General features: G+C 47.8%; 2 protein-coding genes and 1 long non-coding RNA gene across 6 annotated transcripts; 2 read left to right on the top strand and 1 right to left on the bottom strand.

The window, feature by feature from the left end:
* Positions 1–850: 850 nt before the first annotated feature.
* Positions 851–13,976, bottom strand: LOC127594041 (liprin-beta-1-like). 3 transcript variants are annotated; one of them, XM_052055922.1, is made up of 28 exons: positions 13,364–13,976; positions 13,166–13,240; positions 9,765–9,983; positions 9,208–9,308; positions 8,720–9,112; positions 7,840–7,919; positions 7,012–7,217; positions 6,622–6,702; positions 6,355–6,468; positions 6,153–6,257; positions 5,644–5,736; positions 5,147–5,249; positions 4,700–4,761; positions 4,577–4,628; positions 4,370–4,476; positions 4,155–4,228; positions 3,935–3,971; positions 3,599–3,725; positions 3,386–3,494; positions 3,050–3,314; positions 2,763–2,874; positions 2,588–2,676; positions 2,105–2,227; positions 1,913–2,038; positions 1,631–1,819; positions 1,246–1,374; positions 1,103–1,168; positions 851–1,041 (listed from the first exon to the last, which is right to left on the bottom strand). In XM_052055922.1, exons 6-28 carry the CDS (start codon positions 7,901–7,903, stop codon positions 970–972), a joined length of 2,505 nt encoding a protein of 834 aa, XP_051911882.1. In that variant the 5' UTR covers positions 7,904–7,919; positions 8,720–9,112; positions 9,208–9,308; positions 9,765–9,983; positions 13,166–13,240; positions 13,364–13,976; the 3' UTR covers positions 851–969. The 3 variants fall into 3 exon arrangements, with proteins under 3 accessions (XP_051911882.1, XP_051911884.1, XP_051911881.1); XM_052055924.1 differs by lacking the exon at positions 8,720–9,112; XM_052055921.1 differs by lacking the exons at positions 8,720–9,112; positions 9,208–9,308.
* A 1,910-nt stretch (positions 13,977–15,886) lies between these two features.
* On the top strand, positions 15,887–16,808 carry LOC127594045 (uncharacterized). Its single transcript, XR_007960572.1, has 2 exons — positions 15,887–16,359; positions 16,655–16,808. It is a non-coding gene; the product is annotated as an uncharacterized LOC127594045 (long non-coding RNA).
* Positions 16,809–17,108: 300 nt separating this feature from the next.
* syt10 (synaptotagmin X) lies at positions 17,109–22,298 on the top strand. 2 transcript variants are annotated; one of them, XM_052055928.1, is made up of 7 exons: positions 17,109–17,530; positions 17,910–18,309; positions 19,111–19,672; positions 20,347–20,467; positions 20,848–21,019; positions 21,102–21,231; positions 21,536–22,298. In XM_052055928.1, exons 1-7 carry the CDS (start codon positions 17,329–17,331, stop codon positions 21,605–21,607), a joined length of 1,659 nt encoding a protein of 552 aa, XP_051911888.1. In that variant the 5' UTR covers positions 17,109–17,328; the 3' UTR covers positions 21,608–22,298. The 2 variants fall into 2 exon arrangements, with proteins under 2 accessions (XP_051911888.1, XP_051911887.1); XM_052055927.1 differs by having other exon boundaries at positions 17,109–17,545.
* Positions 22,299–26,302: the final 4,004 nt, after the last annotated feature.

Genomic DNA, 26,302 nt, shown 5'->3' with positions numbered 1-26,302 from the left:
TTTGAGAACCTTACCGAGTGCTTTTTGAATGGCTCGACGGCATATCAATTAAATGCACTTACTTACTCTATTCAGAAGTAGTTTGCTTCAAAGACTGTTAGCTTGTCCGCTTAATAAAACCCCCGCAAGGTAACAACAACACCATTCGCGCGCCATTTACGCGACATTGACACAATTTGGAAGGACGAATGCACATTTACATTTATCGCACACTCAACTTGGAGGCTCGCTGACTTCATGAGCTAAAGGTTTACCTGCAGGAGTGACTGAGGTTGACAAAACGCAAAAAGACCAACAGACGAGACCAAGTGAACGATGTAAGTGGACAAACGGACACTTGATTGCTTTTCGGTTCACAACAGCTATACCTGAGAGAAACTCCGCCCCTTTTGAAAGACGTTTTTCCCCCCTCGTTTAAAAATAGTTTCTTAATCGAATTATTTTATTGTAATGACAATTGATGAACAACCAATTTTAATAAGATAAAGTTTTCACAAAAATGTACTAAACGTAGATTTTATTTCATTAATATGACTAAGTTTATGAACCTTGATGATGAGATTATGTTCTTGATTAAACGTTGCATATTCATTTTTCAAAATTCAATCTTAGTATAAAAAGATTTTGCGGCATGATGGTCGACCGATTCGCACATCCAAAGAGGTTGTGGGTTTGAATCCGACGCCGGCATGGTGTGTGGATTTTGCATGTTTTGCGTGTACCTGCGTGGGTTTTGTCAGAGTGCTCTGGTTTCCTCCCACATTGCAAAAACACGCTAGGTTAATTGAACAATCTAAATTGTCCCGAAAATTGGCTCTTTATCGAAAAAGACGAGACAAAACCACCTTTGCCCCCCATTTGTTTAATGCTAAAAAGAGAAGCAATGATGAAGTCTTGTCCCAAAACATGCAAACAGTCTCACTCCCGCACCCATAAAATGTAGCGTGACTTGTCGAGTCGTGTGTCATCTTAATGGGATTGGTCGCCTTCTCGCGGGCCTGCAGAGACCTCCCCGAAAACGTCCTCATCCTCCACCATGCTCTGAACGAGGTAAGATAAGGTGAGATCATGGAAGGCATTCACTCCACAATGGTTGCCTCACCGTCAGATTATCGATTCCCTCGCAAAAGGCTCCGATCTGTCTCACGGCGCCCTCCGAGTCACCCATCTGGCCCGAGACAACAATGTTATTGTCAAGGAAACTGCACCGTGCAGAAGTGACGAGCGGGCGAGGAGAGGTCGCACCTGTTCTCGCTGCTCCAGGTGGTCCTGGCAGAGCCCCCCGCCCACATCCATGGGGCACACATACTCGCTGCCATCATCGTGACGTTTCTTCCGGAGTGATCCGAAGCCGCCGAACGACAGATGTCTCGGCTGCCGGATGCGGAAAAGAAAAGGGCCATTCGACAACTTTTGACAAAAAACCTCCAGTAAGACACATTGGAGCTCCGTTTACAAACTGTCAAAAAAAGATGAGTTTCAATGGCCGACCTTAACTCTGACTGACAATGCACTTTTGAACATCTTTTCATCCCCCTTGACGCGCTTTTCAATCACCTTGAATTCGTCAAACGTGAACACAGGCTGAAATGTATTCAAAAAGGTCTCGGGTGGCATCGCCAGATCTTACCTTGACCTTGGCGGCGGCGGTAAGCACGACGTAGTCCGGGTTTTCCAGACACTCCTGCTTGAGCTTCCGAGCGTCGGCTCCCACCAGCAGGTGGAAGTGCGTCGCCAGATGGCGCCGTAGCAGCGTTTTTCCCGGCGGGATGTTGAGAAGCAGAGCCAACGCATCCACAGTGAAGCGCGGCTCCAGAACCTTGGGAAGAGCAAAAACAACCCCCCCCCCCAAAAAAAAAGCTTGACCTTTTGATCGACAGATCGACAGCGACCCCCGCGGCCACCTCCTCACCATGAGACCCCCGTGCACGCCGCTGCCTCGCAGGTTGGGCGCATACTCGGCCAAGTCCACCGAGCGCAGCCACTCCATCACCCGGTGGTTGCTCCACTGGATCACGTCGGCCGGTTGCGTGCATTTCTGCGGGGGGAGGGTGGCGGGAGACGTCATCGGATTGGTGGGCCGGCGAGCGCCGGGTCGTTTTACCTCGTCGGCGGGCCGGCGTCGCAGGCAGTCGGCCCGGAAGGAGTTGAGGCGCAGGACCTGCACGGCTCGCTTGATGCTGAGGTGGTGCAGCACGCTGCCTACCTTCAGGGACAGGAGGTCCTCCTGAAACAACAAGAGTGCTCAGAGCGACTCCATTTGCGTACATGATGTCAGACTTGCAAATGTCTGAACACATCACGTTGAATAAATAAAGAAATGAATGTAAGAAGTCATTTGAGTGTCTGACGCCGTTAAAAAGTCATATTTCATCCCGACGATACAAGCATATGAAATAGAAGATTAAAAATTCCGTACAAGGCATATTTTCAATTTCACATTTAAACTTGTTACATTTCAATAACGTCTTACTCTACAGTGTAAAAGTCTTCCAAAAATCCTGTTATAAAAATGGCGTCATACGAATTGTGTCGTAAAAGAGATGGGATGTGCGTGCGCACGGACGGGCAATTGTGTTGTTCTGACCACGGTCATGTAATGGAGCATGCACGCGTCCACTCTGGCCTCGTCAAAGTGACTCTTGTACTGCGGCAGGCCCACGTCGTCCAGCCAGCCTGCAAGGCACCGGCAGAGCAGCGCTGACATCCCATCACGCTCACCCTCCGCGTGCCCGAAGCCGGGGGAGAGGCCAACAACTCACGAGTCACCCAGTTGTGGTCCAGTTTGCCTTTGAGGAGGTCGTCGGGTGAGCGGAGAGCCTGAAGGGCCAGCTGGAGCTTCTTCCTGTGCAGCGGGTGCTTCATGCCCAGCTCCTGCCAAGACAAGAGCACCGCACCAAGCGGGCCAGCAGGTCAGACGGTGACATTGTCTGAACACCGGTGAGGTCAGACGCATTTCGGCGCATGGTGTCGATGGGGTACACGTCGTCCTCCTTGAAACGTATCGCGCGACGCCTCATGTTGGGCCGATGGTGTCCACACGCTGTACCTTCTCCAGTCGGTGCTGTGAGGCCTGCAGCAGGCTCTGTCCCGACTGGACCCAGGTGCGGGCTGGCGCGGCATACAAGCCCAAGCCTTGTTCGTGGAGCCACTGGCACACGTCCTCTCGGGTCCAGCGCAAGAAGGGAACGTCGGCGACGTCCGCGGGAGCTCCCGACCGGCACAGCCGCGGCCCCGCCGTGGCCCGGACGCCCCCGCGCTGGAACTGGGCCTCGTCGTCGGGGTTCAAGGATGCCGAGTGACTCCTTTTCAGCCTGGGGGGGAAAAGCGTCACACCTTGATGAGGAAGATGAAATGGCGGGTTGGCAGTGGGCTGGCTCTCTACCTGCCAAAAAACTTCATCAAGCCTTTGGACTTCTTCTTGCTCTCAGGCGGCGAGGGCAGAGCAGAGCAGGCCGAGTCAAAGTGCTCCGGCACTTTGCGCTCGGTCTCGGCTGCAACGAGCATTTGGCGAAGCAGAAATGGCGTCAAATCCGCACCCGGGCTGCCTTACTGTGGTGTCATAAAACAAAGCTTCTTGGAGTATGTTTTGCCTGACCGAGGTTTGGTGTGCTGCTGGTACGTTTGCCTCCCCGCATTTTGAGGAGTCCTCGACCGAAGGAAGCGCGGAGACGCTTGGCGCCCAAGGTGTCTTCGCCGCCCAAAGTTTGGCACTTGGCTTTTGCCTTGCAAGGGAAAGCAAAGGCGCGCATAGCAATCAATGCACACCATAATAATAATAATACATTTTATTTGTGGGCGCCTTTCTAGAAACTCAAGGACACCTTACAACAAGCAGTTAAAATCACGAATACAACGCTAAAAACAACATCAAATAAAATACCAAGGCATCAAAGGCAGCGGTGAGGGCGTCACAATGTGGAGGGGAGCTCACCTGCTCATTGGTGTTGCTTGGAGACACCGCCAGCCATCTGAAATCACGTCCATGACATAGATACTCAGTCTGAGATATATTCGATATGTACATACTCACTATGAGCCATCAAGAGAAAATTCGAGAAATAGAATAAAAAGAACATTGATGACAGCTGGAAACTGTGGAGTCAGCATTTGGTAGATTGAAAGCGCTTCAAACGCACCGGTGCACATCATACCTTTTGGATTCCCGCAGCGGTCGCTCTCGGTCCGCTTCCTTCATCTCGCCCGCCGCAGAGCCGCTGGGATGAGACTGCGGTGAGGGTGGGCAAGAAAACCAGGATTTTAAATCCCGACACACTGTCCCCAAAGACGGGACGATTCATCTCAAGGGGCATCTGGATTGCGGAGGAAGTGCGCAAGCGACGGCGTGTGACAGTCGAGTTGTGTTTACCTCCGCCGAGATCCTTCCCGTCTCGGCCTCCGCCTTCAGCCTGACCTCGGCCACGGCAGGAAGCGAGCGATCGTCGACGATGTCGTCGTCGTCTTCCTTCGGCCTCTCTGAGGGGAGTCGCACAAAAATATCGGGACAAGTGACTGGCGATAGCTTTCGCTTGCTTGGGAAACCTTGCGATGCGTCAAACTTGGAAGTGCTTTCTACCTTTGATTTTCCCCAGAACTTGTGAACTTTCCAACTCTTTGATCCTTTGCTCCTGGCGACAAAAAGAGTTGAGTTATGACGTTCGCAAAGTGTCATTTCTTTCTTTCTTTTTTTTAGGCGCACCTTCTCATCGTTGGCCGACACGAGCGAGTCCAACAGCGTCTTCATCTCGGACATTTCGGCATCTGGAGGGGAATGCAAACGCATGAGTGGCTTTGCGTCGAGTGCAACCGCGGGGGCGAGACGTGCCCGGCTACTATTTCATGTTTGTTTGAGTAGTCAGCAGAATGGAAGCAGCGTGCAAATATTCCCACTGGCATGAAGACACCTTGAAGAGATGAACCATCACAAAAGGTTGTGTCAACGTCCGATCATAAGTGGACCCATGTGTTGAGGATAAACAAAGAAAAGAGGAAGTCTGGTCAATGAAGCGGATTTGCTCGCTTTTTCATTGGCATGATGGGATCTGTGCAAAATATCCTCTTATTGCTCCTCATCCACGTCATTCATTTTTAACCTTGTTTGTAGCGATGATGTCGTTTGTGCAACTTGACTGTGAGATAGTCTGACCTCTGTCTCGCCCCGCCGTTGGCCTCGGTCGGCTCTCGTCCTTCAACCTCCTCAGTTCTGCCTCTCGCTCCTGCAACTCCCGCTGCAGCGACCGCAGCTCTTCCTACGTGCCAATGAATCGGAATCATTCGGAGCGTGCCGAGCACCCGTCCAAACAAAAGGCGATGGTACTGAGGCGTGACGGTGTGTCGGCGACCGGTGGCAGAGTTGGAGGCACTTACATTCCGAGTGAGGGAAAGTGATGAGGAAGAAGCGCGGGTTTTGAATACCGCAAAAAGACCAAGAGGACAAGGGGCTCAAACGTTCTGCTCGGCTCCCGCGGTCAACTCGGAAGGTCGACACAACATTAGTAACACGTAAGACGTTCAGAGTGGAAAACAGACTGAGATAAAAAGCTGTCAGTCAAGACGCAGTCCGGGTGATAGAGGATAAGGGAAGGCAGGTGGTAGAAGGGTGGAAGGAGGTACATTTTTATTTTTTTTGTAGAAAAGTCTCACTTTGCAAGCTTTGATTTTCCCGTCACACTGCAGATGCTCGCTCTCGATGTCGGCCACGGGCAAACGCAACTGGCTTATTTCCCGGTACGAGTCCTGCAGAGGAAGAAGAGTGTGATTTTCCTGGACGTGGCCTTGACGGTTGGGTTGATGCGGGATGTTTAGACAGGAAACAGCTGTCGGAGGAGCACAGGGGGGGCAGCCAGGGGTGCTTTCTTGCCACGTCAGACCGACGGACCTCGGCCACACTCAAAACAATGCGCGAGACAGTACAAGAGCGCAAGGAGCGGGTGAAAAGACGAGGCTTTTCACAAGCCGGGATAATGTGGAATGAGATGTCGATTCATCATTCTCCAACTGTTTGTGAACCGGGTGGATTTCAAAGAGCTGCACGACAACGTCCGCTACTTGGCACCATCCGTCAGAAAGCGCGGTTTAAGTCCGGTTCGGCTCATTGGCTGGCCAAATGTAAAAGTAAGATTCGGGCTTTTCTACATCCCGGTGGGGCCTACCACGTCATGATCCCTCTCCGCTGCGCTCAGCTTCAGCTTCAGACCCGACACCTCCGTCATCAGTTCCAGCTTCTGGGTCTCCAGTGCCGAGCAGGTCAGCAGTTCCTTTGGATGAGACACAAATCATTGATTTGATGAGAGGGCCACACAATGGCTTTTGCAGCAGCTCCGGACCGGAGATCGCGGGCGGTCTCGTTCAAACCTTTTGCAGCAGCTCCTCAGTGGCGCAGAGCTTCTCCCGGTGGCGCTCCAGGCAGTTGTCCAGGTCCCGGATCTTCTCCCCTTGCACCTCCACCTGGTCTGTGAGGACGCTGACCTGCAGACCATCATCGACATGACGCTCAAGCAAACGTTTCTCGATGACTATGACGTTTTCCAAAATCTCACAACCAACCCCAAACGGTCTGTAGGTTTCCGAATCAAATGAAAATGACCACTACGGAGATAGGAGACACTTTGACTGACAAACCTGAAGGATGAGACACTCTTTGTCACTCTCCAGTCGGGTGAGCCGCTCTTGGTAGACGGCCTCTGAGCTGTGCCCATTTGTCTGCAACAATGGAATGATAAAAATATATTTTTGGTTAGAAGATCTTCTAGCAGAGGCGGGAGTGAGTCACATTTGCGAGCTACAAGTCTCAAGGTAGGTTTGAAGCGAGTCCCAAGTGATAAGGGCAAAATGTCCTGAAATTGACGACTTGCAGTATGTTGTCTGGAAGCCCCATCGGTCACTCAGCACGTCACATTACAAAGCTGAAAGAGGCGCGGGGGGGGGGCCTTCGAGAGCCTGCGTAGCATTCTCTGCCGACATGTTTGCGCCGTGCTCTGGATAGCGTCCAGATAAGCTGAAGGCGTGTACCATTCGTCCCTGCAGCCACTCGGCCAGACCCTCGGCGGTGGAGTCGGGGATCTGGCAGCGCAGGTTGTCCCGCTCTTGATTGTCCATGAGGTCCAGAGCCGCCCGAAGGTCCTCCAACAGGTGCAGCGGGCGCGGACCGCCCATCAACGGCGATGTGGGCGACTGGCAGCCGAACAGCCCGTTGGAGTAGTCCATGGCCTTGGAGCCTGGCACAACAAAGAGGCACCGCTTGTCAAACGGGCGGCCAAAAAAAAAAACATTCAGCCGATTGGAAGCTTTAAAATGAAGTCACCTGAGAAAAAGTGAAAAAAAAATATGCGGTGAGCCCCAGGCTGGCAAGTTGCAATGTCAAATCTCTCCCAAGCAACATTTTCACACGGACACACGATCATGATGACTCTGCTTTTATTTGAGCTCAAAATGTACATTTATTATGGCTTTTCCATTCATGTGAAAACAACTGCAACCGTGAATTTTGTTGGGACAGCTGTGGTTTGGGGGGCGTCTTTTCCTCATGTGATCCTCCTTCCCATTGGAAAGCTCAGCGGAAAAAAAGTGAAGCCTGCGCTTAGAAGTGCTCACGCTTGAATAATCATTAGCGTGCGTCATGCCGCCGAACAATGGAAACTATTTTTTATTTTTTTTGCACTAAGGAAGGAATCCAGTAGCAGGAACGTGACTCCAAAGCCCACATTCAGAGGGGCTCACATTACATAGCAGGTAGGAGTGGAATGAGGGGTCGGGAGTAGGGAGAGCCACACATTCCCAGCATACGGCGTGATGCTTTCCAGATGTGCAACCCCCCCCCAACCGCTTGACAATTCCTACCTGCGATGATCCCGTCCATTTGCTCCAATGCGGCCGCCAACATCTCGCTGGCGTCAGACATCATCTTCTCTTCCAATCACCTGGCAGACAAGAAGAAAAGACGCTTGTGGAAAAAGCGCAAGAGTCGTTGAACCCGTTGCCACTGTTCCAGAGCACGACGGGTGGCGCCAAACGACCAAAGTCACATTGACCAGATCGGATGCTTCAAGAAAGTCGCTTCGGGAAAAAGGCCCCCGACCCTCCCCTTGTCGCTCCAGCATGTCAGCGTGGGACATGTCTCCGGGACGTTTGGCAGTCACAATTTTGCCCACAACGGATTCCAGCACAACTTACACAAGAACAATGGCTCCCCTTGTTTGTTTTTGGGGGCCGGGGCAGAGCAAGCTTTACCTCATTTCCTGTGTCATTACCGCAACACAACACAAGACGAGGAGAGCCTGTCGCAAAAACGCCAGCTTTTTTGATTCCCAACCAAATTTGCTGGAGACAAATTTTGTTTCTCCGCAGGTATTTCCACAGGATGAGGGAAAGCACCTCATCACAGTGGGGCGCAAGCTCTGTTTGGTCAGCCGCCAGCCCGAAAATCCCAGCATACAAACTCGGGAGAAAAATAAAGCTTATCCCCCCGATAAAAATGCAAATATTTTCCCTCTCGCTGGGCCAAGAGTTGAATCTGGGAGAGGACTCGATCACACACGTCCGTGCTCAATGCTGTTATACGCTTCGCCATTTTGGCTCACTTCATTATAAACACCTTGCGTTGACGTTTGCCATGTGATCTTACATCGGATCGGCGATTGCACCGAGACAAACATTGTTTTAAAGAGGTCGAGCGCGGGTTGACGGCACACAGCGAGCCATCTCAAGCCGCCCTACGCACATTCCTGAGCAGGTTCACGCTCCCAAACTCCCGAAAGTGCCTGGTACCGACGTTCCCGCTGACTTTTGGGACCTTTGCCCCCTCCCCCTTCCACATTGACAGACAAAAAAGTCAGTTGTCAGCCAACTGAGCTGTTATTTGAAGCTGTAAGTGAAGTCGTGAACGTCACGTGGTCTTTGTTGACACTCCAGCTTCAGTGGACTTGAGGTCAGGCCTCCTCCTGGTAATGATGTCACATTGCTGGACAGAAAGGATATACTTTGAAGCTGCTCCCCCGCCCTCCCCCCCTCCACATACAACTCTTTGTGTCCCGAGGACTCGCATAGTGGGAGCTCGAGACACACTGATCTCACAGCATTGAGTTTTTCCACACAGAGCATGTGCGAGGGTGGGCTGGTGGGAAAGTGAGCCAAGAAAAACCGCCTGCAATCAGGAGCGAAGCGCAGAAGCTTCCCCTCCTCGCCGTGGCGGCGGCTGTCACGACTCACCAGATGGCTGAAATGCTCCCGCCTCGTCGGGACGGAACCATAAAAGGCGTTGAAGAGACCCCTCAGGAAGATCCTGGCGTGGACCCGCCAGGAAGCGCTTCCTGCCACATTGGGGAGAAACTCTCTTCCTATTCAATCGTGGGAAAACTCGTCATGGAACAAAACAGCCGATAATTGTAGTCGCAGGATGGCAACAATTTCAAATCAAATTAAGATGATCAACTCATTAAAGCCAAAATCTTTAACTTAAACACTTAAAAAGAATACAACCACATGAAAGTCCATGTTCATTTTGCATCCTGGAAGCCGAGCATCACCACACACCACTGCGGGCATGTTGCACATTGTAAACACAGACTGGTCACAGGTCAAGTGGTTGTTAATTTATCTGAGCAAAAAAATCCCCCCAAAAAACAAAATCCAGTTTTAATGCTCATTTATTATTTATTTTATCCCGTGACAGTAAAATTGGGAGAGTGGTGACCACAATTGTCGGTTGTGATACCAATACACTCTCAGCGGGGGAAAAAAAGGTCAAGAAAACATGAATAACTTACCAGTTTGGAAAAAGGTCAGGTAAATATAAATTCCTCGGGGTGACGTGGCCTCGCTCAGGACACTTTGGAGCGCTTTTTAGCGCAGCTTCATTGTGAAGAAGCAACTTTTCGCAACGACACCCTCCTTTGCTCTGCTTCTGGAAACTCTCTGAACTGGGGTAGGACGCCATCAAGCTTGATGCCACATGACAAGGCTCAGGAAAGAAGTTCAGCTGCTGCCTTCAAAACAAAGCAGGATATGAACTAACATTTCAAAATAAAACAATGGCTCGGGTAATTCCACAACATGCCTTTCTTTTGAATTGTATTTGATCAAAAAAATGTTTAATGCTCTTCAAAATACGATGTGACACGAGTAATAAGCCATTATTAAAAAAAAAAAGGTCACAATTAGATGAACCAATGGCCATTTTAAACACACTGCTTCCATCGTACGCGCCAGCAGAGGGCGACAGAGGCAACTTTATAATAATAATAATAATACATTTTATTTATAAGCGCCTTTAAAGACACCCAAGGACACTTTACAATAATAAAAAACACAAAACAATACAATATTTATCCACCCATGCAGTTCCCCACGCAAATAGTGAGGATTGAAGTTAATGGCTAATGTAAGGAGAACCCCCTGTACTGTACATACATTGAAATGAACCACAATAATAAAATCTACAAGAGCAATAATAACAACATAATGATAAATCATTGATTGCGTCCCATCCCCAGAACACACATTGTAACCTACGGCGGTTTCAACAGATCCTTCATTCAAAGACGTTGACGCAAGTATGTTTTTATTTGTGCCGTGACAGGCAGATAATTAAAATGACAAGCATCATAATATACTATACGTCTTCTACTATGCGCCTGTGTGTGAGACTGGATCACTTTGCAGCGCCAAATCCGTACGCGGTCAAATAGTTGCAACCTGCTGGCAAATCACCCATGACAATTCATTTGGAAATCAGCATCATCATCATCAGACATGACTGGTCGTCGCTTCACTTCATTTTTTCGTGCGGGGACGCTGTTCGAAAATAGCAAGAAAGAACACTCCGCCATCTCCTCCTGACAACCCCTCATTTTCTCCATCTTCTCAGAAAGCTAATGACAAAGTGCTGGACCGGCTATTGTTGCTCTCTGAGAGACCGCCGCTTAATTTATTCTCGCATCGTCAAGTCCTGATGCATCGGCCATTAGTTCGTATCAACCATCCAATACTGCGTCCAACCGCTAGCGTGTCTCGACAATCCAGAATTCCTAACAGTCATCCAAACTGTCACAACGTGATGAATGGCTTTGCTGCTGCCCGGTGATCAAGCTGGCATCCGTGTTTCTGTGATTAAAGTTCAACAGATGCTTACTTATCATTCATGAAGTGGAGCCAAACTCTGTTCTCTCCCAGAAATGTCCATTTTTGTTTTTCCCTGATAATCATCAAGAGCAACAACTAGTGGATGCCCGCATGTCCCTGCCCAGCGGAGGATTATGCGCAGTTCAAGTTAATCATGGCGCTCCACTGAGCTCGGGCCAAAACAATAAGTTAGAGGCATGATTTCAAAGAACTAGCACGCAGCATTGACAAACAATATCGCACCACATGGTGCAGTTTAGCGGCCCGACCTTGCGCTGGGCTTTGAGCTTCATTACACATTGTTCGCCGGGATAACCTTTTCGATCCGACGCAATGTTCGCTCCCCTCCCAGTTAGCTTAGCATGCCTCCAGCAGCCTTAAAGGTCAACATGTTTGCATGCCTCAGAGTGAGGCAGAAGCACGGGCCGTGCGAGGCAACGATGTCCTTGATGGGAAAATGATAGCTCCTGCCTTTGAATGCATCGTCCCTTTGTGTGCAACACTTGCATGTAAAATGCTCCTTTGCACTCAGAAGACGTGATTTCAATCTGCCCCGTCATGACAATTTTGCCCCAGAGCCACCGCTTTTGTGGGGTATAATTCCGCATCGAGTTGAGAAATTTGTTGTGACAATGCATCACGTGTTACATAAGGGACTTCGACGGAGAACGACCGAGACATTGCTGCAAAATAGAACAGATTGAAAATGACAGCCAACCAAGTCGGGGGTGTTCAAGGCGTGGCAGATATCGTGCACACCGACCAAGAAATCCAGTCAGGATCCCATCAAAATGGCATGAAACTTTGCCTGTCTCTAAGTAGCTTGAAGTCCTGATTCAGAATTCTCACGGCGCCGTGAGATATTAACAACTGTGCCAATTGTCAAGAGTTTCGATGACGGCTGGAATTAAAAAAAATTTAAAAAAAAAAAAAAAGGTCGCCTTTCTTTTTGGGTGAACTTCGCGGGCCACATTTGCATCTCGCTATGGAATTTGGACGTGAGCAGAATGAGCATTCATTCCTGCGAGCATGGAGGAAAATGCACCGTTCACTTCCACGCCGCCACAATACTGTGTGTTCGCCTGAAAACGCACCAGCGCTCGCTACCTCTTTGTCACGTTCTTGGCGGAGTCGCGTCTTCCATCACGAGCGCGGAATCATCCGTCCCAATGAGTAATGTTTGCGGACTGTTGTGTGGGATGCCGCGGTGAATTTGTCACTTGCTGGTTCTGCTTCTTTTCTGCAGGAGTCATCTCACACCAAAATGGAAAGGTAGTAAGTGTAGCCCCCCCCCAAAATTTTACAACATTTATGACAGACTGCCTTCACACAAAGATTTTCTGCGCCCTCTCCAATTGGGCCTTTCAGGTGGAGCAGTAAATCCATCGCTGTGGGCTGCCCCCTTGACTATCCAATTGTATTCTCTCTCCAATCCATATGCGGAACCGGTGATTGTGCTAATCAAGGTGTCATTGCGAATTTGGCCACTCTTAACAAGTAATGAGTCCTCCCAGTGGAACCCAGGCTAAGCCGTGGCTACTGTCAGCACACAGGCAAGGTTCCCCCCCCCCCCTCCATAACTCGATTGCCACCATTTCTCATCCGTGTTTAATTGCTAATGAAGTAGCTTTGGAAATTACCAGTCGTTCTGAAAAAGCATCATGTGATTGGGGTCAAATGCTAATTGCGCTGCATGGAAGCAAGGAGGGCATCAAGTACACAGTTGGTGGAGCTTGCAGACATGATGAGACGCAATGCGCGAGCTGATGCAGAAGTGAAACAACGGTACTTGATTGTCTCTGCATGTGTGATGTCTGCAAATGTAAAGGTGTCTATACGAATGGCTGCTTTAAATGAGACAATTCCGGGTGTACCCTGCCTATACTGCCCAAAGTCAGCGACCGCTGTGATGATAAAGCCATTCAGATAACAGATGGGTGGTGCCACTTCTTATGATAACTAGGGCCTTGGAAAATCCAACTTAAAGTTGTCACTCGTGAACAAAATTCCATTATTTGAGGCCATGGCTGGAATGAAGGGCGCTTACTGCATGCTGCTCTTTTATCCACGACATTGACTAGCGAGCCTTGCGTGCCGGAGGCTTCCACTCCCAGTCCGTTGGCTCTGGCTTCCCTGTAAAAATCGGACGGATCAAAGAAAGTTCACGTGACACAAAAAGCTTCAACAACTGAGGTCAGCGCTCTGCTAAAAGCCTCCTCTTGGTTTTATGCCGACAAAGTCTGACCTTTTGAGTCTCTCCAACCGCGTTTCCGGGGATGCGAAGGCTTTCATGTTGGTGGATGCAAGGCAAACGCCGACGAGTCACAAACTTGACCTTTTCTCCAGCCATCTGCAAACAGGTGCATACACTACATACTTGGGCTCATGCTACGTCTGCATTTCATTTGAACGAGAACAAAATGCGGCAGCGGTTTGTACATTGTGATGCATGTTGCAAAAGATCGATCCTTACCCATCCGTCACTCCAGCTTGCGTAAAAGCCGCTCACTTCGACTTGCATGTGAGTCACGAGAGTGGTCAACTCTTTCACCGTTTTGTTCGAGTTGAACGCGCATTCTTCCAAGTATGTTTCCAATCCACCAGCTAATGTTCGAAGAAAGACCTCTCCCCATCCAATAACCTCCTCTAAGAGTCATATTCACGCAGCACTTGTACAGCATCAGCGAAGTAGGCCCGCTATTATTACTGAGCCGGGAAGAAGTTGATCCGGGGGGTTGCCGTGGCAACAGCAGACAATATTCTCCGGTGTCCGAGCCACGTGATTTTTAACCTGCTATTTGAGAGTAGGCCTATCCCAAAAAAGATACGACGACGGCTTGATCATTGTCACAAACCTAATAACAGAATCTGCGAGGAATCAAACGTTGTTTTTACATCAACAACATGACTGTGGACTCGAGGGTGAAACGGGAGTGGATTTTCATTTACGACCCATCTCACTCCAACAGAAAAAAAATCTCGTCCCGTCTAAGTGCATTAAACCATAAACAAAAAAAAATAAAACCAAACAACAACTCCCCACTGAATATTTTCAGGCTTTAGCGCCCAACACCAGGTCTTTGGAAACTTTGCAGATGGTCTTTTTTGGCCACAAGCGCTCACCAGCACTTGTTGAAAGTGCACCATTCCCCAAGGAAAGTCAACCGTTTTTGGAGGAGCTGGTAACTTGATAAGAACCTAATTGCATTTCAGACGCCTCGCCATCAATCGGCGGACAGTGGCGAGGCTCGATAGATTGCTTTTGCAGGGGCGGGATATCGGTTGATACACCGAGGGACGGATTAGCCGGCAGCTAAATGAATGAGCGGGATCATGATGAAAGCACTCGTTGACGCCTCCGTCAAATCATTGCATAACCCATCAAGGTTTGTCTGCAACCTTCACAGAAACCTCCAAGGAAGTCAAAGTTATGACGGGGTGAGGGTGAGCACGAAAGATGAGTGCAAGAGTGTTTGCCCTAAGCTGCATTTAATGATAGCTTGCCGCCTGCTTGCGAGCGTTTCTCTGGTGCCACCCAGTTTCTGGAGAGGGGCACCCGGTCGTCATGACGACAGCTTTTTCAAAGAGCAACGTGGCGGCTCTGGATGTCTCCGTGTTTACAACGAAAAGCCATGACTGACAAGCAATCAAGCGTTCAATCATGACTTGCTTCCAAAGGACAACGGCTTCTTCATCAAGCCTGCAGCCGTGTGATTATTGATCCCTCAGCATAGCGACACACTTGATAAGCGGGTGATCAGGAAGACATTTGCACTGCAGCGTTGTCTATGGTGACCAACAATACTTCTTATGCTAGACCAGGTTAGACAACTTCATCAGACACCATCGATGGAAGTCAAAGGTAGAAATGATCCCATTTGGATAAATTGTCACAAAATTAGCCACTTCTTAGCCTCTTTTTGCAGCAAATAAAAATTGGTGAGCAATTCCCCGTAAGTCGAGTCAAGCAAACATGAACAGCCAGTTTGTACCTTGCCAGCGGAGGAGACGATCCGCTCAACCATCTGCAAAATATGAAATTAGGCCCGTCATCGTGAGCACCGAAAGCTGCCAGGCAAAGGTGTTGATTGTGAAAGTGCTGGGGAGGACATTGATGATGAAGCTTTCTCCTTCTGTGACATGTCGGAACAAAACAAGTCAGCCTGATGTAGGAACAGACGGTATGTTGGCCGTGTGTCACTCGAAGGGACTCCGGCACGCATTTGACTCCGAAAGAAAAAGGAACATTCTGTGTTCTTGCTGCAATACACATTCCCTGTTGGCTGTTGACATTTTGACGCCACCACAAACCGAAACTCAACCTTTTCCAGAGATATTTTATTCATCCACAAGGAACCCCCCCCCCCACTTTAGGTGTTTGTTAACCTCCCATGAGCTAATTTGTAGCCATTTCTTTGCATCTTGAGGTACCGTACTTTCAAGTCTCTTTGTAGGTTATTTTAGTTTTATGTTACCCAAATTTAGCCTTTTATTTGCCACTTGAGTCATGATTTTGCACCTTTTAACCTTTTTTGGTTTGCTTTTGTTGTCATTATTTTTAGTTACCGTTATGACATATTTAATACGTCTAATTCGAGCCTCTTGGTGAAATGTTGCTTTTCGCAGCTTTAACAGCTCACCCCGCCTTGATTTTATTGTATTTTTAACTCCTTACAGATCTCTTAAATGCTTCATCATCTCTTTTCATTGTGCCTCGCCTCTTTTATTCACTTATCCTCATTTGATATCCTCTTTTGCGTCTGCTTTATTGGTGCTCACCATGCTGGTTTACGACTACTTTGCGCGGACACCCTCTTTTCTTGGTAACTAAAGTGCCCGTTTCTGAGTGGGTTGAGCGGTTACGAGGGGTTTTAATTACCGTGACCATGGCAACAACAGGTGCCAAACCGTCCGCGGCCGTGTATAATTACGATTATACTTAAAAATCATGAGGGGTAAAGAAGTGATCGATTCGGGGAGAATTAACGACAACCCACAACAACCTTTTGCACAGATGGAAAATAGTGTGACCCTCCTGAAGCAGATCATCAAATATTTTTCGATTATCACCTAGGTCGGTGTTTCCATTTGCTATGAGTTGATTTGTTGAAAGCTGCACGCCAGCAGACAGCATTTTCCTCCCTCTCTCTCACTGTCTCTTCCAGGAGACGAATTAACGGCAGGGGTGCTCGCTCGGTCAGACGCTTAACAAACGAAGTCGCTATGTGTACCGTTGTCAAGGTAACAGACCGTTTTGTTTCACCTGTTTGGCTCACATTGGGAGATTTCACGTTGGGAATTAAGCTGAAATGAAACGCTCCCAGAGGGGCAAAGGGCGGGTCAGGGATGAGTGATGAAAAAACGCTTTTGTCAGCCCACGAGCAAAATGTCATACTTGTCATCTTATGAAAAACAGACAATAAGTGGCTGAAAAATATAAAAACAATCTCACACACACACACGGTCTTATGTAACAACACACGTGAAAGGAACATAAATACGCGGAAGAATACGTCTGTTGTTCCAACCTGTTCAGGAGAAGCGGCGTTGGCGGCATGGTGCTCACAGTGCAGGGGTGCGGGGTTCGATGCCGGCTACGGCCTTCCTGTGTGGAGTGGGGCATGTTCTCCCTGTGCCTGTGTGGCTTTTCTTCCGTACTCCGCTTTCCTCCCACATTCCAAAAACAAAAACATGCATGGCAGGTAAATGGCACACTCTAAATTTGTCCCTTGATGTGATTGTGAATGGTTGGTTGTTGACCAGACTATCATCATTTCAGTATTTAATCCTTGTGACGTGTTTATTTGGCGATGTGATGTGATATTTAATTTTTAGTTCCGGTTTTTAGTTGGCTATATAAAAGGTTAGGAATTCATCTTATCTGATTCATTGAAAATGTAAGGGGGAATCTCCTATGGCGCTCTGTAGCAGAAGCTCTTGTTTAAATATACGACAATGATTCTGCTCAGTTCAGTCGGCGCTACAGGTGGACAGTGCCCCGAGAGGAGGGGGTGGGAGGTTGTACTGCTGGCGCGCAACAGGTCCGCCTCACTGTCTCGCACTCAACAGATGTGCGGAGTCTGCCGGCTCTGCGCGCTGCTTGTTGCACTCACTCGCCTCAACACCACCACCACTGCTGCAGCGCGCGTGGATGCCGATGCAGCTGCCAGCAGCCTCCGCCTCAAGGCAGCCCTGTGACCGGTGGGCCAGATGAACCCCCGCCGCCCCGGTTCCTCCTCGGCCTCCTCTGGCATACAATGGCTTAACCGAAGAGACATGAGCGTCCGCAACGGGGACGGCGTCACACTGTGCCAGAGGGCTCTGCAGATTGTGACGGACCTTTGCCTCAACGGACATGTGGACCGGGAGAAATGTTGGGATATTTTCCCCCTGGAGAGCAGCAGCATACCAGGTAAAGGACACGCAGGTAAATGCAATCAAGTCATTCCCTTTTTCTTCAGCGAGCTTCTGTTGTGCAATCGACGTACGCGAGTGAAACAATAGAGGGAATCCCTCTCTTTTCGGTCAGCACAAGTTCATGCTCATGTGAGTCCGGTAGGAAATGATCCAGACTCAAATAATCAAGTCTAATTTCCCAATCACTCGCAGTGTCACTGATCCAGAATAATATGATGAGCTCGTGGATAGTGCTGCAAAACATTCAAACCCTTTTAAAAACTAGCAACAAGGTTTTGAGCAAAAGACAGACAACTTCGGTGCCTTTAAGACAGGCGAACAAACCAGCTATTTTTCTGTGCATCTTCTTCACATCCTGGTTGATTTCTCCGCAGACATCTCCATCAGCCTTTTGGCCGTGGTGGTGGGCTTCTGTGGCCTCGCCTTGCTGGTGGTGTCTCTCTTTGTCTTTTGGAAGCTGTGCTGGCCTCTGTGGAGGAGAAAGGCAGTGACAGTTCACAGGGGAAATGTCGGGCTTCACGTCGCCTTTCCCGAAGCGCCTCCGGATGACTCGCCACCTTTGCCCGATAAAGTGGTGCCGCTGGAAGAAAAAAAGAAGCACTCGCCCGAGGTGAAGTTAAACAAGCGGAACTCCATCAAGCTCCTGGAGGCGGCCATGAAGATCAGCCAGACATCGCCGGACATCCCGGCCGAGGTGCAGACCACCCTCAGAGAGAAGCTAAGCCACCAGGCCAAGATTCAGAGGCAAACCACTGAGCCGACGTCGTCCTCCAGGTAGCCCCCGGTTGCGCACTCGTCAATGTCCCGGCGTGACTGTCCGGGCGGGTCACGTGTTGCCGGCAACGGTAAATTTTCATTGTCCAAAAGGTTCGCGCTGAAGTTGCAACGCAACTTTTTTTTTCTTTATCCGACCGCCTGGCCCTACAGTTGCCCTTTTTTGTCAATCTTATGCACATCCTGGTTGTCTTCTCTACAGACATCTCCATCAGCCTCCTGGCTGTGGCGGTGGCGGACTTGTGTGGCCTTGCCAGGCTCACAAGTTGTGTCCCACAGGCTCGCAGGCCTACTATTAGCTGCACGTGTGAACCCAGCTGCCATGACATTGCCTGCAAGCCACCCCAGTAATGAAACAATCACCCCACACTTCACCTTTGTTTTCTAGCATGCTGTTTCAAGGCCAACGTCCATAATTAGCATTGCCGCAGGTTGGCCAAAGATGTGACGCAGCGGGCAGCTGTGTCTGCGTGGGTAGACCCGAACACCGCGCACTCGCTGATTAAGATCAGCAAAGAATATTGTTTTAATAACTTGCACTCTTAAGTACCTTTGTATTGAATAATATTGTCCAGAAGCGACCTCCACAAAAACAATTGCTTGGTGACAAGACTCCTTTGAGGCTAAAGCGGACGGTGTCAAAATGACAAATTGTTTGGATAGATTTTTAAACGCGCGGGGTGGCGGTCTGAGTAATTTACACGATTGTTTGGATTGTTGTTGTCTAGCATCAAGTCATTAGGTGCATTAAGGATGACAGATAATTGACTCCAATATGCTCACAGCCACCTTTTCCCACAGGCACAATTCCTTCCGGCGCCACCTGCCACGCCAGATGAACGTCAACAGCTTTGACTTCAGCATGGACGCAATACCTTTTCGACAGTCCTCCACAGCGAGCATCGGAAGAATCAAACCGGAACTCTACAAGCAGAAGTCTGTGGACTCGGAGGGCGAGCCCAGAGAGCCCGTCGAGATTTGCGGAAAGCTCAGCTTCTCGCTGCGTTACGACTACGAGGAGCAGGCGCTGGTGGTGACGATCCTAAAAGGCTTGGACCTCCCCGCTAAAGACTTCACAGGAACCTCGGACCCCTACGTGAAGATCTACCTTCTCCCAGAGAGGAAGAAGAAGTTCCAGACACGAGTCCACCGCAAGAACCTGAACCCGACGTTCGATGAGACTTTCCGCTTCCCCGTGGCGTATGACGAGCTCTGCGACCGCAAGCTGCACCTGAGTGTCTACGACTTTGACCGCTTCACCAGCCACGACATGATCGGCGAGGTGGTAGTGGACAACCTCTTTGAGCTCTCCGACCTTTCTCGCGAGGCAGTGGTGTGGAAGGACATACACGCCGCAACAACGGTGAGTCGGCGTCCATGCTGGCCAATGAATAAAATCATTTCTTTGAGCCAGCGTGGAGCGGTAAACTTCACCTGTGCTGAGAGGCAAACATCATTTGAGAGTGGCAATTGAAATGCATGACATAAATTCAAGACCACCCACGTTTCCAAAAACTCCAGCATAATGAGAGCAACAAAGAAGACAATCACAAAACCAAAACATTTTGAAAAAACACCCTCAGAGTACCTCTGGGCTAAAGAATCGTAAAACAATTCACCCCAAACTGGAAATGTACAGTATATGCTCTTTCGAACATCTATGATGGTGTTTTTAAGGATTAAAAAAAAAACAAAAATGTAAGGCGTGGTCTTATTTGCACTGGCAGGGTTTTTGGCACCTTTATGATGACTTTGTCTTCACAGCTCAATAGCTACATTTTCAAGGGCTCGAGATCAAGTCGCGTATTTGTGTCTGCTCACGTAAAGGCTTTTTCTTTTGCTCATCTCAGACTCTTCTACATCAAGGCCACGTTGATCAAATAGCCGGATGACATAACGGCTTATCTCCAACTCAAAACAATTTTTGCTCTCTGAGTTTGAATCGTTATGTCACCAAGTGTACCTAACTGTCAACCTGTTCCCATGACACATTTCACACCGGTAACATGAACAGAATCAGGACTTTCTCATCCACAGGAGACCGTTGACTTGGGAGAGATCATGTACTCGCTGTGCTACCTTCCCACAGCGGGGAGGATGACTCTGACGGTCATCAAGTGCCGAAATCTCAAAGCCATGGACATCACAGGCTCTTCAGGTACACCCACGCATCCAAACGCACTCACCAAACCGCACGCCCTACTCAACAGCAGGTGGCCACTTACGAGTGGCGTTGGGGAGAACGAAACAGAACGGCAGGGTGCCAGGAACTCATTCGTTGAATAAAAGTCACGGCTGACGAGCATGGTTTCAATTATGAAGCTATTCTTAAAAGACCCAATATGGAGTAAAACAAACAAACCCCAAAAAAATCCACATTGTGCAAACATACCAAAGCACAAAGCAACAGGTGGTGCAACTACTGCGCAAAGAAGGGCCATTTTAGAGATAAACATGCCGATATCTGCCTCACGAGAAACTCGCGAGCAGTACAGGATGTACCCCCGTCTCCCGCTCATAAACAGCTTTGTCTTCCAGATCCATACGTCAAAGTCCACCTGATCTGTGATGGCCGCAGGCTGAAGAAACGCAAAACCACAACCAAGAAGAGCACTCTGAACCCGGTGTACAACGAGGCCATCATCTTTGACATCCCACCGGAAAATGTGGAACAAGTCAGCCTCTCCGTCATGGTGATGGATTACGATCGGTGAGCATCGGCGCACAGCATCCACGGGCTGAGGCGAGTTGGAGTTATTGGTAACAAAGCGACAACCGCATCTCGTTGGCAGGGTTGGACACAACGAAGTGATTGGTGTCTGTCGCGCCGGGCCGGACGCCGAAGGCCTCGGACGGGATCACTGGAATGAAATGTTGGCTTACCCTCGAAAACCCATCACCCACTGGCATGCCCTCGGAGAGGTAAGGTTTTTCTTTTTAAAGATACCCTTTGAACAAGTGTCTGCAATGGATGCCTTTCAGAGCCACGGGACGCTGACTGATGCTAAAATTCTATCCACAATGTGCGTTGAACACATTCTTATCCAACTCTAAGACACAAAACATCTTCTCCTCTAGAGTCAACATCATGATCATTAAATAGCAATGAATCCGGCGCAAACCACGTTGTACGCAAAAAGTAAATACACTAATTGTGACGTAACAATGGTTAGCGCAGCCCGTTAAGGCAGAAAATACAAGTTGTGTCGTTTTTGCAATCTTTTAGTGGCCTGGAAGGGAGGCGAGCTTCGAGAGTCAAGCTTCATGTCCGTCACCCAAACCTCCACAGACGCCGTGACATCGCGCCATTAAGAATAGATGAAGTTGATTGCAGGTTGCGTGCACCTGAATCCACCACACGACGTCATTTCTATCAACTTTCTGGCTTTTACTTTAACAAAACCTCATTCGACGAGCCTGTCCTGAGATTCCAGACATTTTTCACACCCTAACATTTTACTCTGAAATGGCACAAGGTGGAAGGGCTACTTGGCTCTGTGCCATCCAGGCATTCGCTGCGTAAAAAAAAAAAATACATCCTGAATTCACGAGGGCTGGCTTCATCTCTCAGTCAGAACACAACCAGATCGCACCAAATCGAGAGAATGTAGCAGATACATGTAGCAGACAAAACAGTATGTACAAATAAATGAAAGAATATTCTATTGACTCCCCCCATGTGATTACTCCTGCCTGTAGTGAGTTGATTATTCCGTCTACAATCAGGGTCAACGTAAAAAGTGAAGTGATTGTTCCGTGCTTTGGTTTTACATTCAACTGAATAACTCGACAGCCTTACATACAAACAAATACATCATAGATATCTGCTTCTCCATTGCGAGACTAATAAAGGTTTTCTTATCTTCTTATCTTTATGTACCGTACAGTGAGTTTTCAATGGATGTTTTTAATGTGGATGAGATTTAACGTGTCTGTGATTCAGAAATAGGAATCGTACGTGATCAGTCTAACATCTAAAAACAAAAACAGTCGGTGGATCAATATAATACAACAAAAATCCAGCAATGCGCTAGCTTACTCACTCTTACGCGCTGCAAATACAGCGATTCTTTCACTTTGTTCTTTACAGACGACAGGTTATACACTTGCAGAAAATAGCCTCAAAAGCCAACATTTGGGCATTTAATGTACAGTACATTTTATAGGTTGAAATTGGGAAAAATATTGAAGATGTACTTATATTTTTTATACAAAGCCATGCAAGTGTTTGATGCATCTCTAACAACTCGGTGTGTTGTCAGTAATAATAATAATTACAAAAAAAAAATAAAAAACAACAACCCAAGGCTATGTACTGTTATCCTGTTAGCACAAGCACACTGTACAATGATGCTTTCTGCCCTCAAAGTCAATGTTTCATTTTGAGCATGCCTCTCATGCCTTTCTTTGGGAAAATCAAAGTTATGTCGTGTTTTCACGTAAGTAAAAAAAGAGAAGAGTGTGTGGGCTTGTTGTATTTCTATTGTTTGGTGACAATGGCGTGACGTTTCGTCGCCGTTCTGGACCACAACATCACGTCATATCCTGCTACGGACAGTTTGTGATAACTTTTGTAACTCAAAGTCTACATTTGATCATTTACTGTATCAGTTTCAGATGTATTTTATCAAAAATAAACCTACAGTGATTATATTCGAATGATCACTGGAGTTTTTTTGTTGTTATCTTATTTAAATCCTGGATGAGACTTACCGAATTTGCTTGACTTCTGGTAGCCTGCAGAGCAGTAGCGCCACTTGGAATTTGCAGCCAACCTAAAAATAAAACAAAATGAGTTTAGGTGTTTTACATTTGTGTTTTTTGTAATCGTTCATCTCACAAATTATGATTGTGGCTTCGGGAAGCCTGTGGAAGGGGAGCAACTTTAGTAGCTTGAGGACAACGAAAAAGAATTAGTCTTGAAAAGAAACAGCAAAGGAAAAGCGCTCGACTAGGATTGATAAGTGCTTTTAAGACGGTTCAGACAAAAAGAAAGGCATGTTTTTGATCGCCACACACAAAGAGAATATTCGCATCCCCTAACACCTTCCTTTTTGAAATTGTCAAAGACCTGCACAATAAGCGGCGATGCTAACGTCGGTTTCCCTTGGCAATGAGCAGTACCAAAGGCCTACTTAGGATGGGCTAATTGCTCCGTACATCAATATGTGTAATTTCAGCTTAAATGACAGGCGGAGATCCCCAACGTCTACAATGCAGCTGCTCCATTAGTCACACTTGGCTTTTGTATACAGGACTGCGCAAACATCTTTGTTCGCTCTTCATATTTTAGCAGAGCTATATTTAAAAAAAATAATAATAATGATAATAAAAATAGGACCCGTCAGGTGTTTGCGCTAGCGAGCGTCAACGCCTACATTTCATCATTACTTTCCACTGCACACACGGCGGGTCAGCAGTCACGATGCTAATAGCACGCTGGCACTGCGTACCCCTATATCAAGGACAATCGGCGTGGAGACGCTAAATGGGCGGACAGTGCAAGCGGCCTTAATGGGTGGCTTTATGGCGGCGCCATTAATGTGAACGATGGCTTCGGAGAGACATTAGAATTAAAGCTAAAAGTAGTACACATGGTCTTGTAATTTCTATACACAGTGAGAGCGAGAGACGCCATGCTAGGTTATTCCTTGCAAGAAGCTACTGTTCCAAAGATAGTATTCTGTTAGGTGAAACACAGTGTACATGACGAGTCACATACTGCTTCACCAAGTCAAAAGATCTTTATCTGATTGCATGGACAATAGCAGATTTCTCAGGAAGATTTCCATGATTCATGTTGACAGATGAAACGTCTCTGACTCCAACATCTTGAAATTCACAGAATTTTTGTTTTTTTTTTGCATGTCATCAGCTGGCAAGGTGTACCCTATCAAGTATTCGGTAAATGCATGACCATTTCAAATAGAGTAAGCTCAATGATGATGCCTATTAATTTGAATTTAAGAAAATGTAAGCAATCCAAATAAGCGTGTTTGCAAGCGTTGAGTGAAATGCGGGCGATTGTGAACATATTGACGTGCTGCGCAAATTATAAATAGATGTTTTACCCCGTGGCTGCGAGCGCAAGAATCAGCTCTCATCACACGTCCGCCTTCGTTTGATGCATCCTGACAGCAAGAAACAAACAGGAATTATTGAAGCATTTTGGAAGCTGGCGGTCACTCGCAGGTCAATTTCAGAGAATTAACAACAACATGGGTTTAGTGGAAGCAATCCGCAGCACCGTGGAAGCAATTTAAACGAAGGAAGCAGCTCCTGAAAAAAAGAAAAAAAAATCAACGCATAACTAACATTTATTTTAAAACAATTTGAGAAAAAAAAGAGCTTGAAGTTTTTATCACGAAACGCTCTCATGTACTGTCTGAAAGTCAAGAACCGCCGTGAGAGTACGGTACTTTGAGTCCCAATGAAAGTGTTCCGCCACACTGCAACACATCTTACAACTATAAAATGCTCATAAATTGTGATTCATCCACATCGCTGCCGTCTCGAAATCACGATGATGAGCGCACGTGTGTGGGAGTGGGCATGAATCACCCGAGACTACAATAGCTGAACGTGAGCGTGAATCTAAATGCGGCACCATTCATAATCCGCCGGTCCACGACAAACCGGTTGGGAACAGGATGTGACCTGCCTCAAGTGAGCTACGGTATTGGAGGCATGACACCAAGAGTCAAGTCATGATCTGAAACTTTTGTGCTCAAATGCCATGTTTGATTTTTAAAACGGCCAGACATTTCTAGAAAAACAAAGTTGTACTGCAGTATCTATTTATGCTCACAGCGATTAGGGTCCAAAGTCAGCTGGGATACAAATGGATGAACGGTTCCTATTTGTTCCCATTTACAGTATAGCTAATTTGATTAGGATGAAATGCAGCAATCAAAATGTTTATTTTGCATTACAATACATAATCAGTAGCAATAAATGTAATCAAGACATTTGGCTGAATCCAATCAGGAGAAAATTGAACCCCAGTTGAGGCTCGTCAATCTCTGTGGCACAGATACATTTGCGGGGAGCTAACGAATCTGCCCCCCCAAGCGAGTATTTTCTTTTCGAGCTCAACATGATTCATCACCATGCTTGCGGGATGCACAGCAGGTCAGGTAGATTAAGTGCACACCTCCCGTCAGGTACCTGTCGTGTCATTGAGCGGAACATGCTGTTCTTTGGACGCGTGGTCGGAAAGCCCATTAAGATGTCCCTTCGGTCCATTTTTCTTGCCACCCCTTCCACGTCATCATCGATACAAAGTGCCCACTTTGAGGCTGGAGAAGCAGAGTGGACATGTTAGTGGGTAGAGAGCTGACAGCGCGGACGGACTCTCCCAGTCTCCATGGTGACCGCGTAGCATACAGCCACATCTGGGAAAGAGTTCTGTCATGGCCTATCTCCGGCCTTGAGGCATAAAAAGTCCATGGACTGAGAATAAAAAAAATACTCAGGCGGGCATAAGGGCTGATGCACTTTAGGCTTAAGTACACGCCACTTGCTCTAGAATGGTGAGCGTTCCCCTTGAGTGACAACTTGCTTCGATTGTCCAGTATCAAGTATCTGTTTAAGTTCTTGAGTGTCCTTTCAGAATTGGCATTTTCTCAACCATTATTTTGCAGGAATACATTCCCAAAAACAATGACTTGAAAAGGCACTAAAACTGGTGTTGGAGCCAGGCTATGCCAGTGTGAGTGAAGACGACAAGCACTTGAATCGGAAGGGCTGCCAAATGAATCTCAATGTTGCTCCTTTCATACTACATAACAAGGTCGAGTTGTACACAGACGGGATTGTTAAAGTGCAAAAGTCCGGATTATTATATTTGTATAGGTACAATTTGTGATGCGGCTCTTGTACTGGCTCTCAATAGACTGCGGGTATTTTTTAAGTGGCAGTAACTTCAAATTAAATCAACGGTGTGTGTATGTAAATGTTGCATGTAGTCACAAAAGGCAACGAAAAAAAAATG

Source organism: Hippocampus zosterae, chromosome 21 (genome assembly GCF_025434085.1).
Source record: "Hippocampus zosterae strain Florida chromosome 21, ASM2543408v3, whole genome shotgun sequence".
Lineage (NCBI taxonomy): Eukaryota > Metazoa > Chordata > Actinopteri > Syngnathiformes > Syngnathidae > Hippocampus > Hippocampus zosterae.
This window is presented reverse-complemented; position numbering and strand designations above follow the sequence as displayed.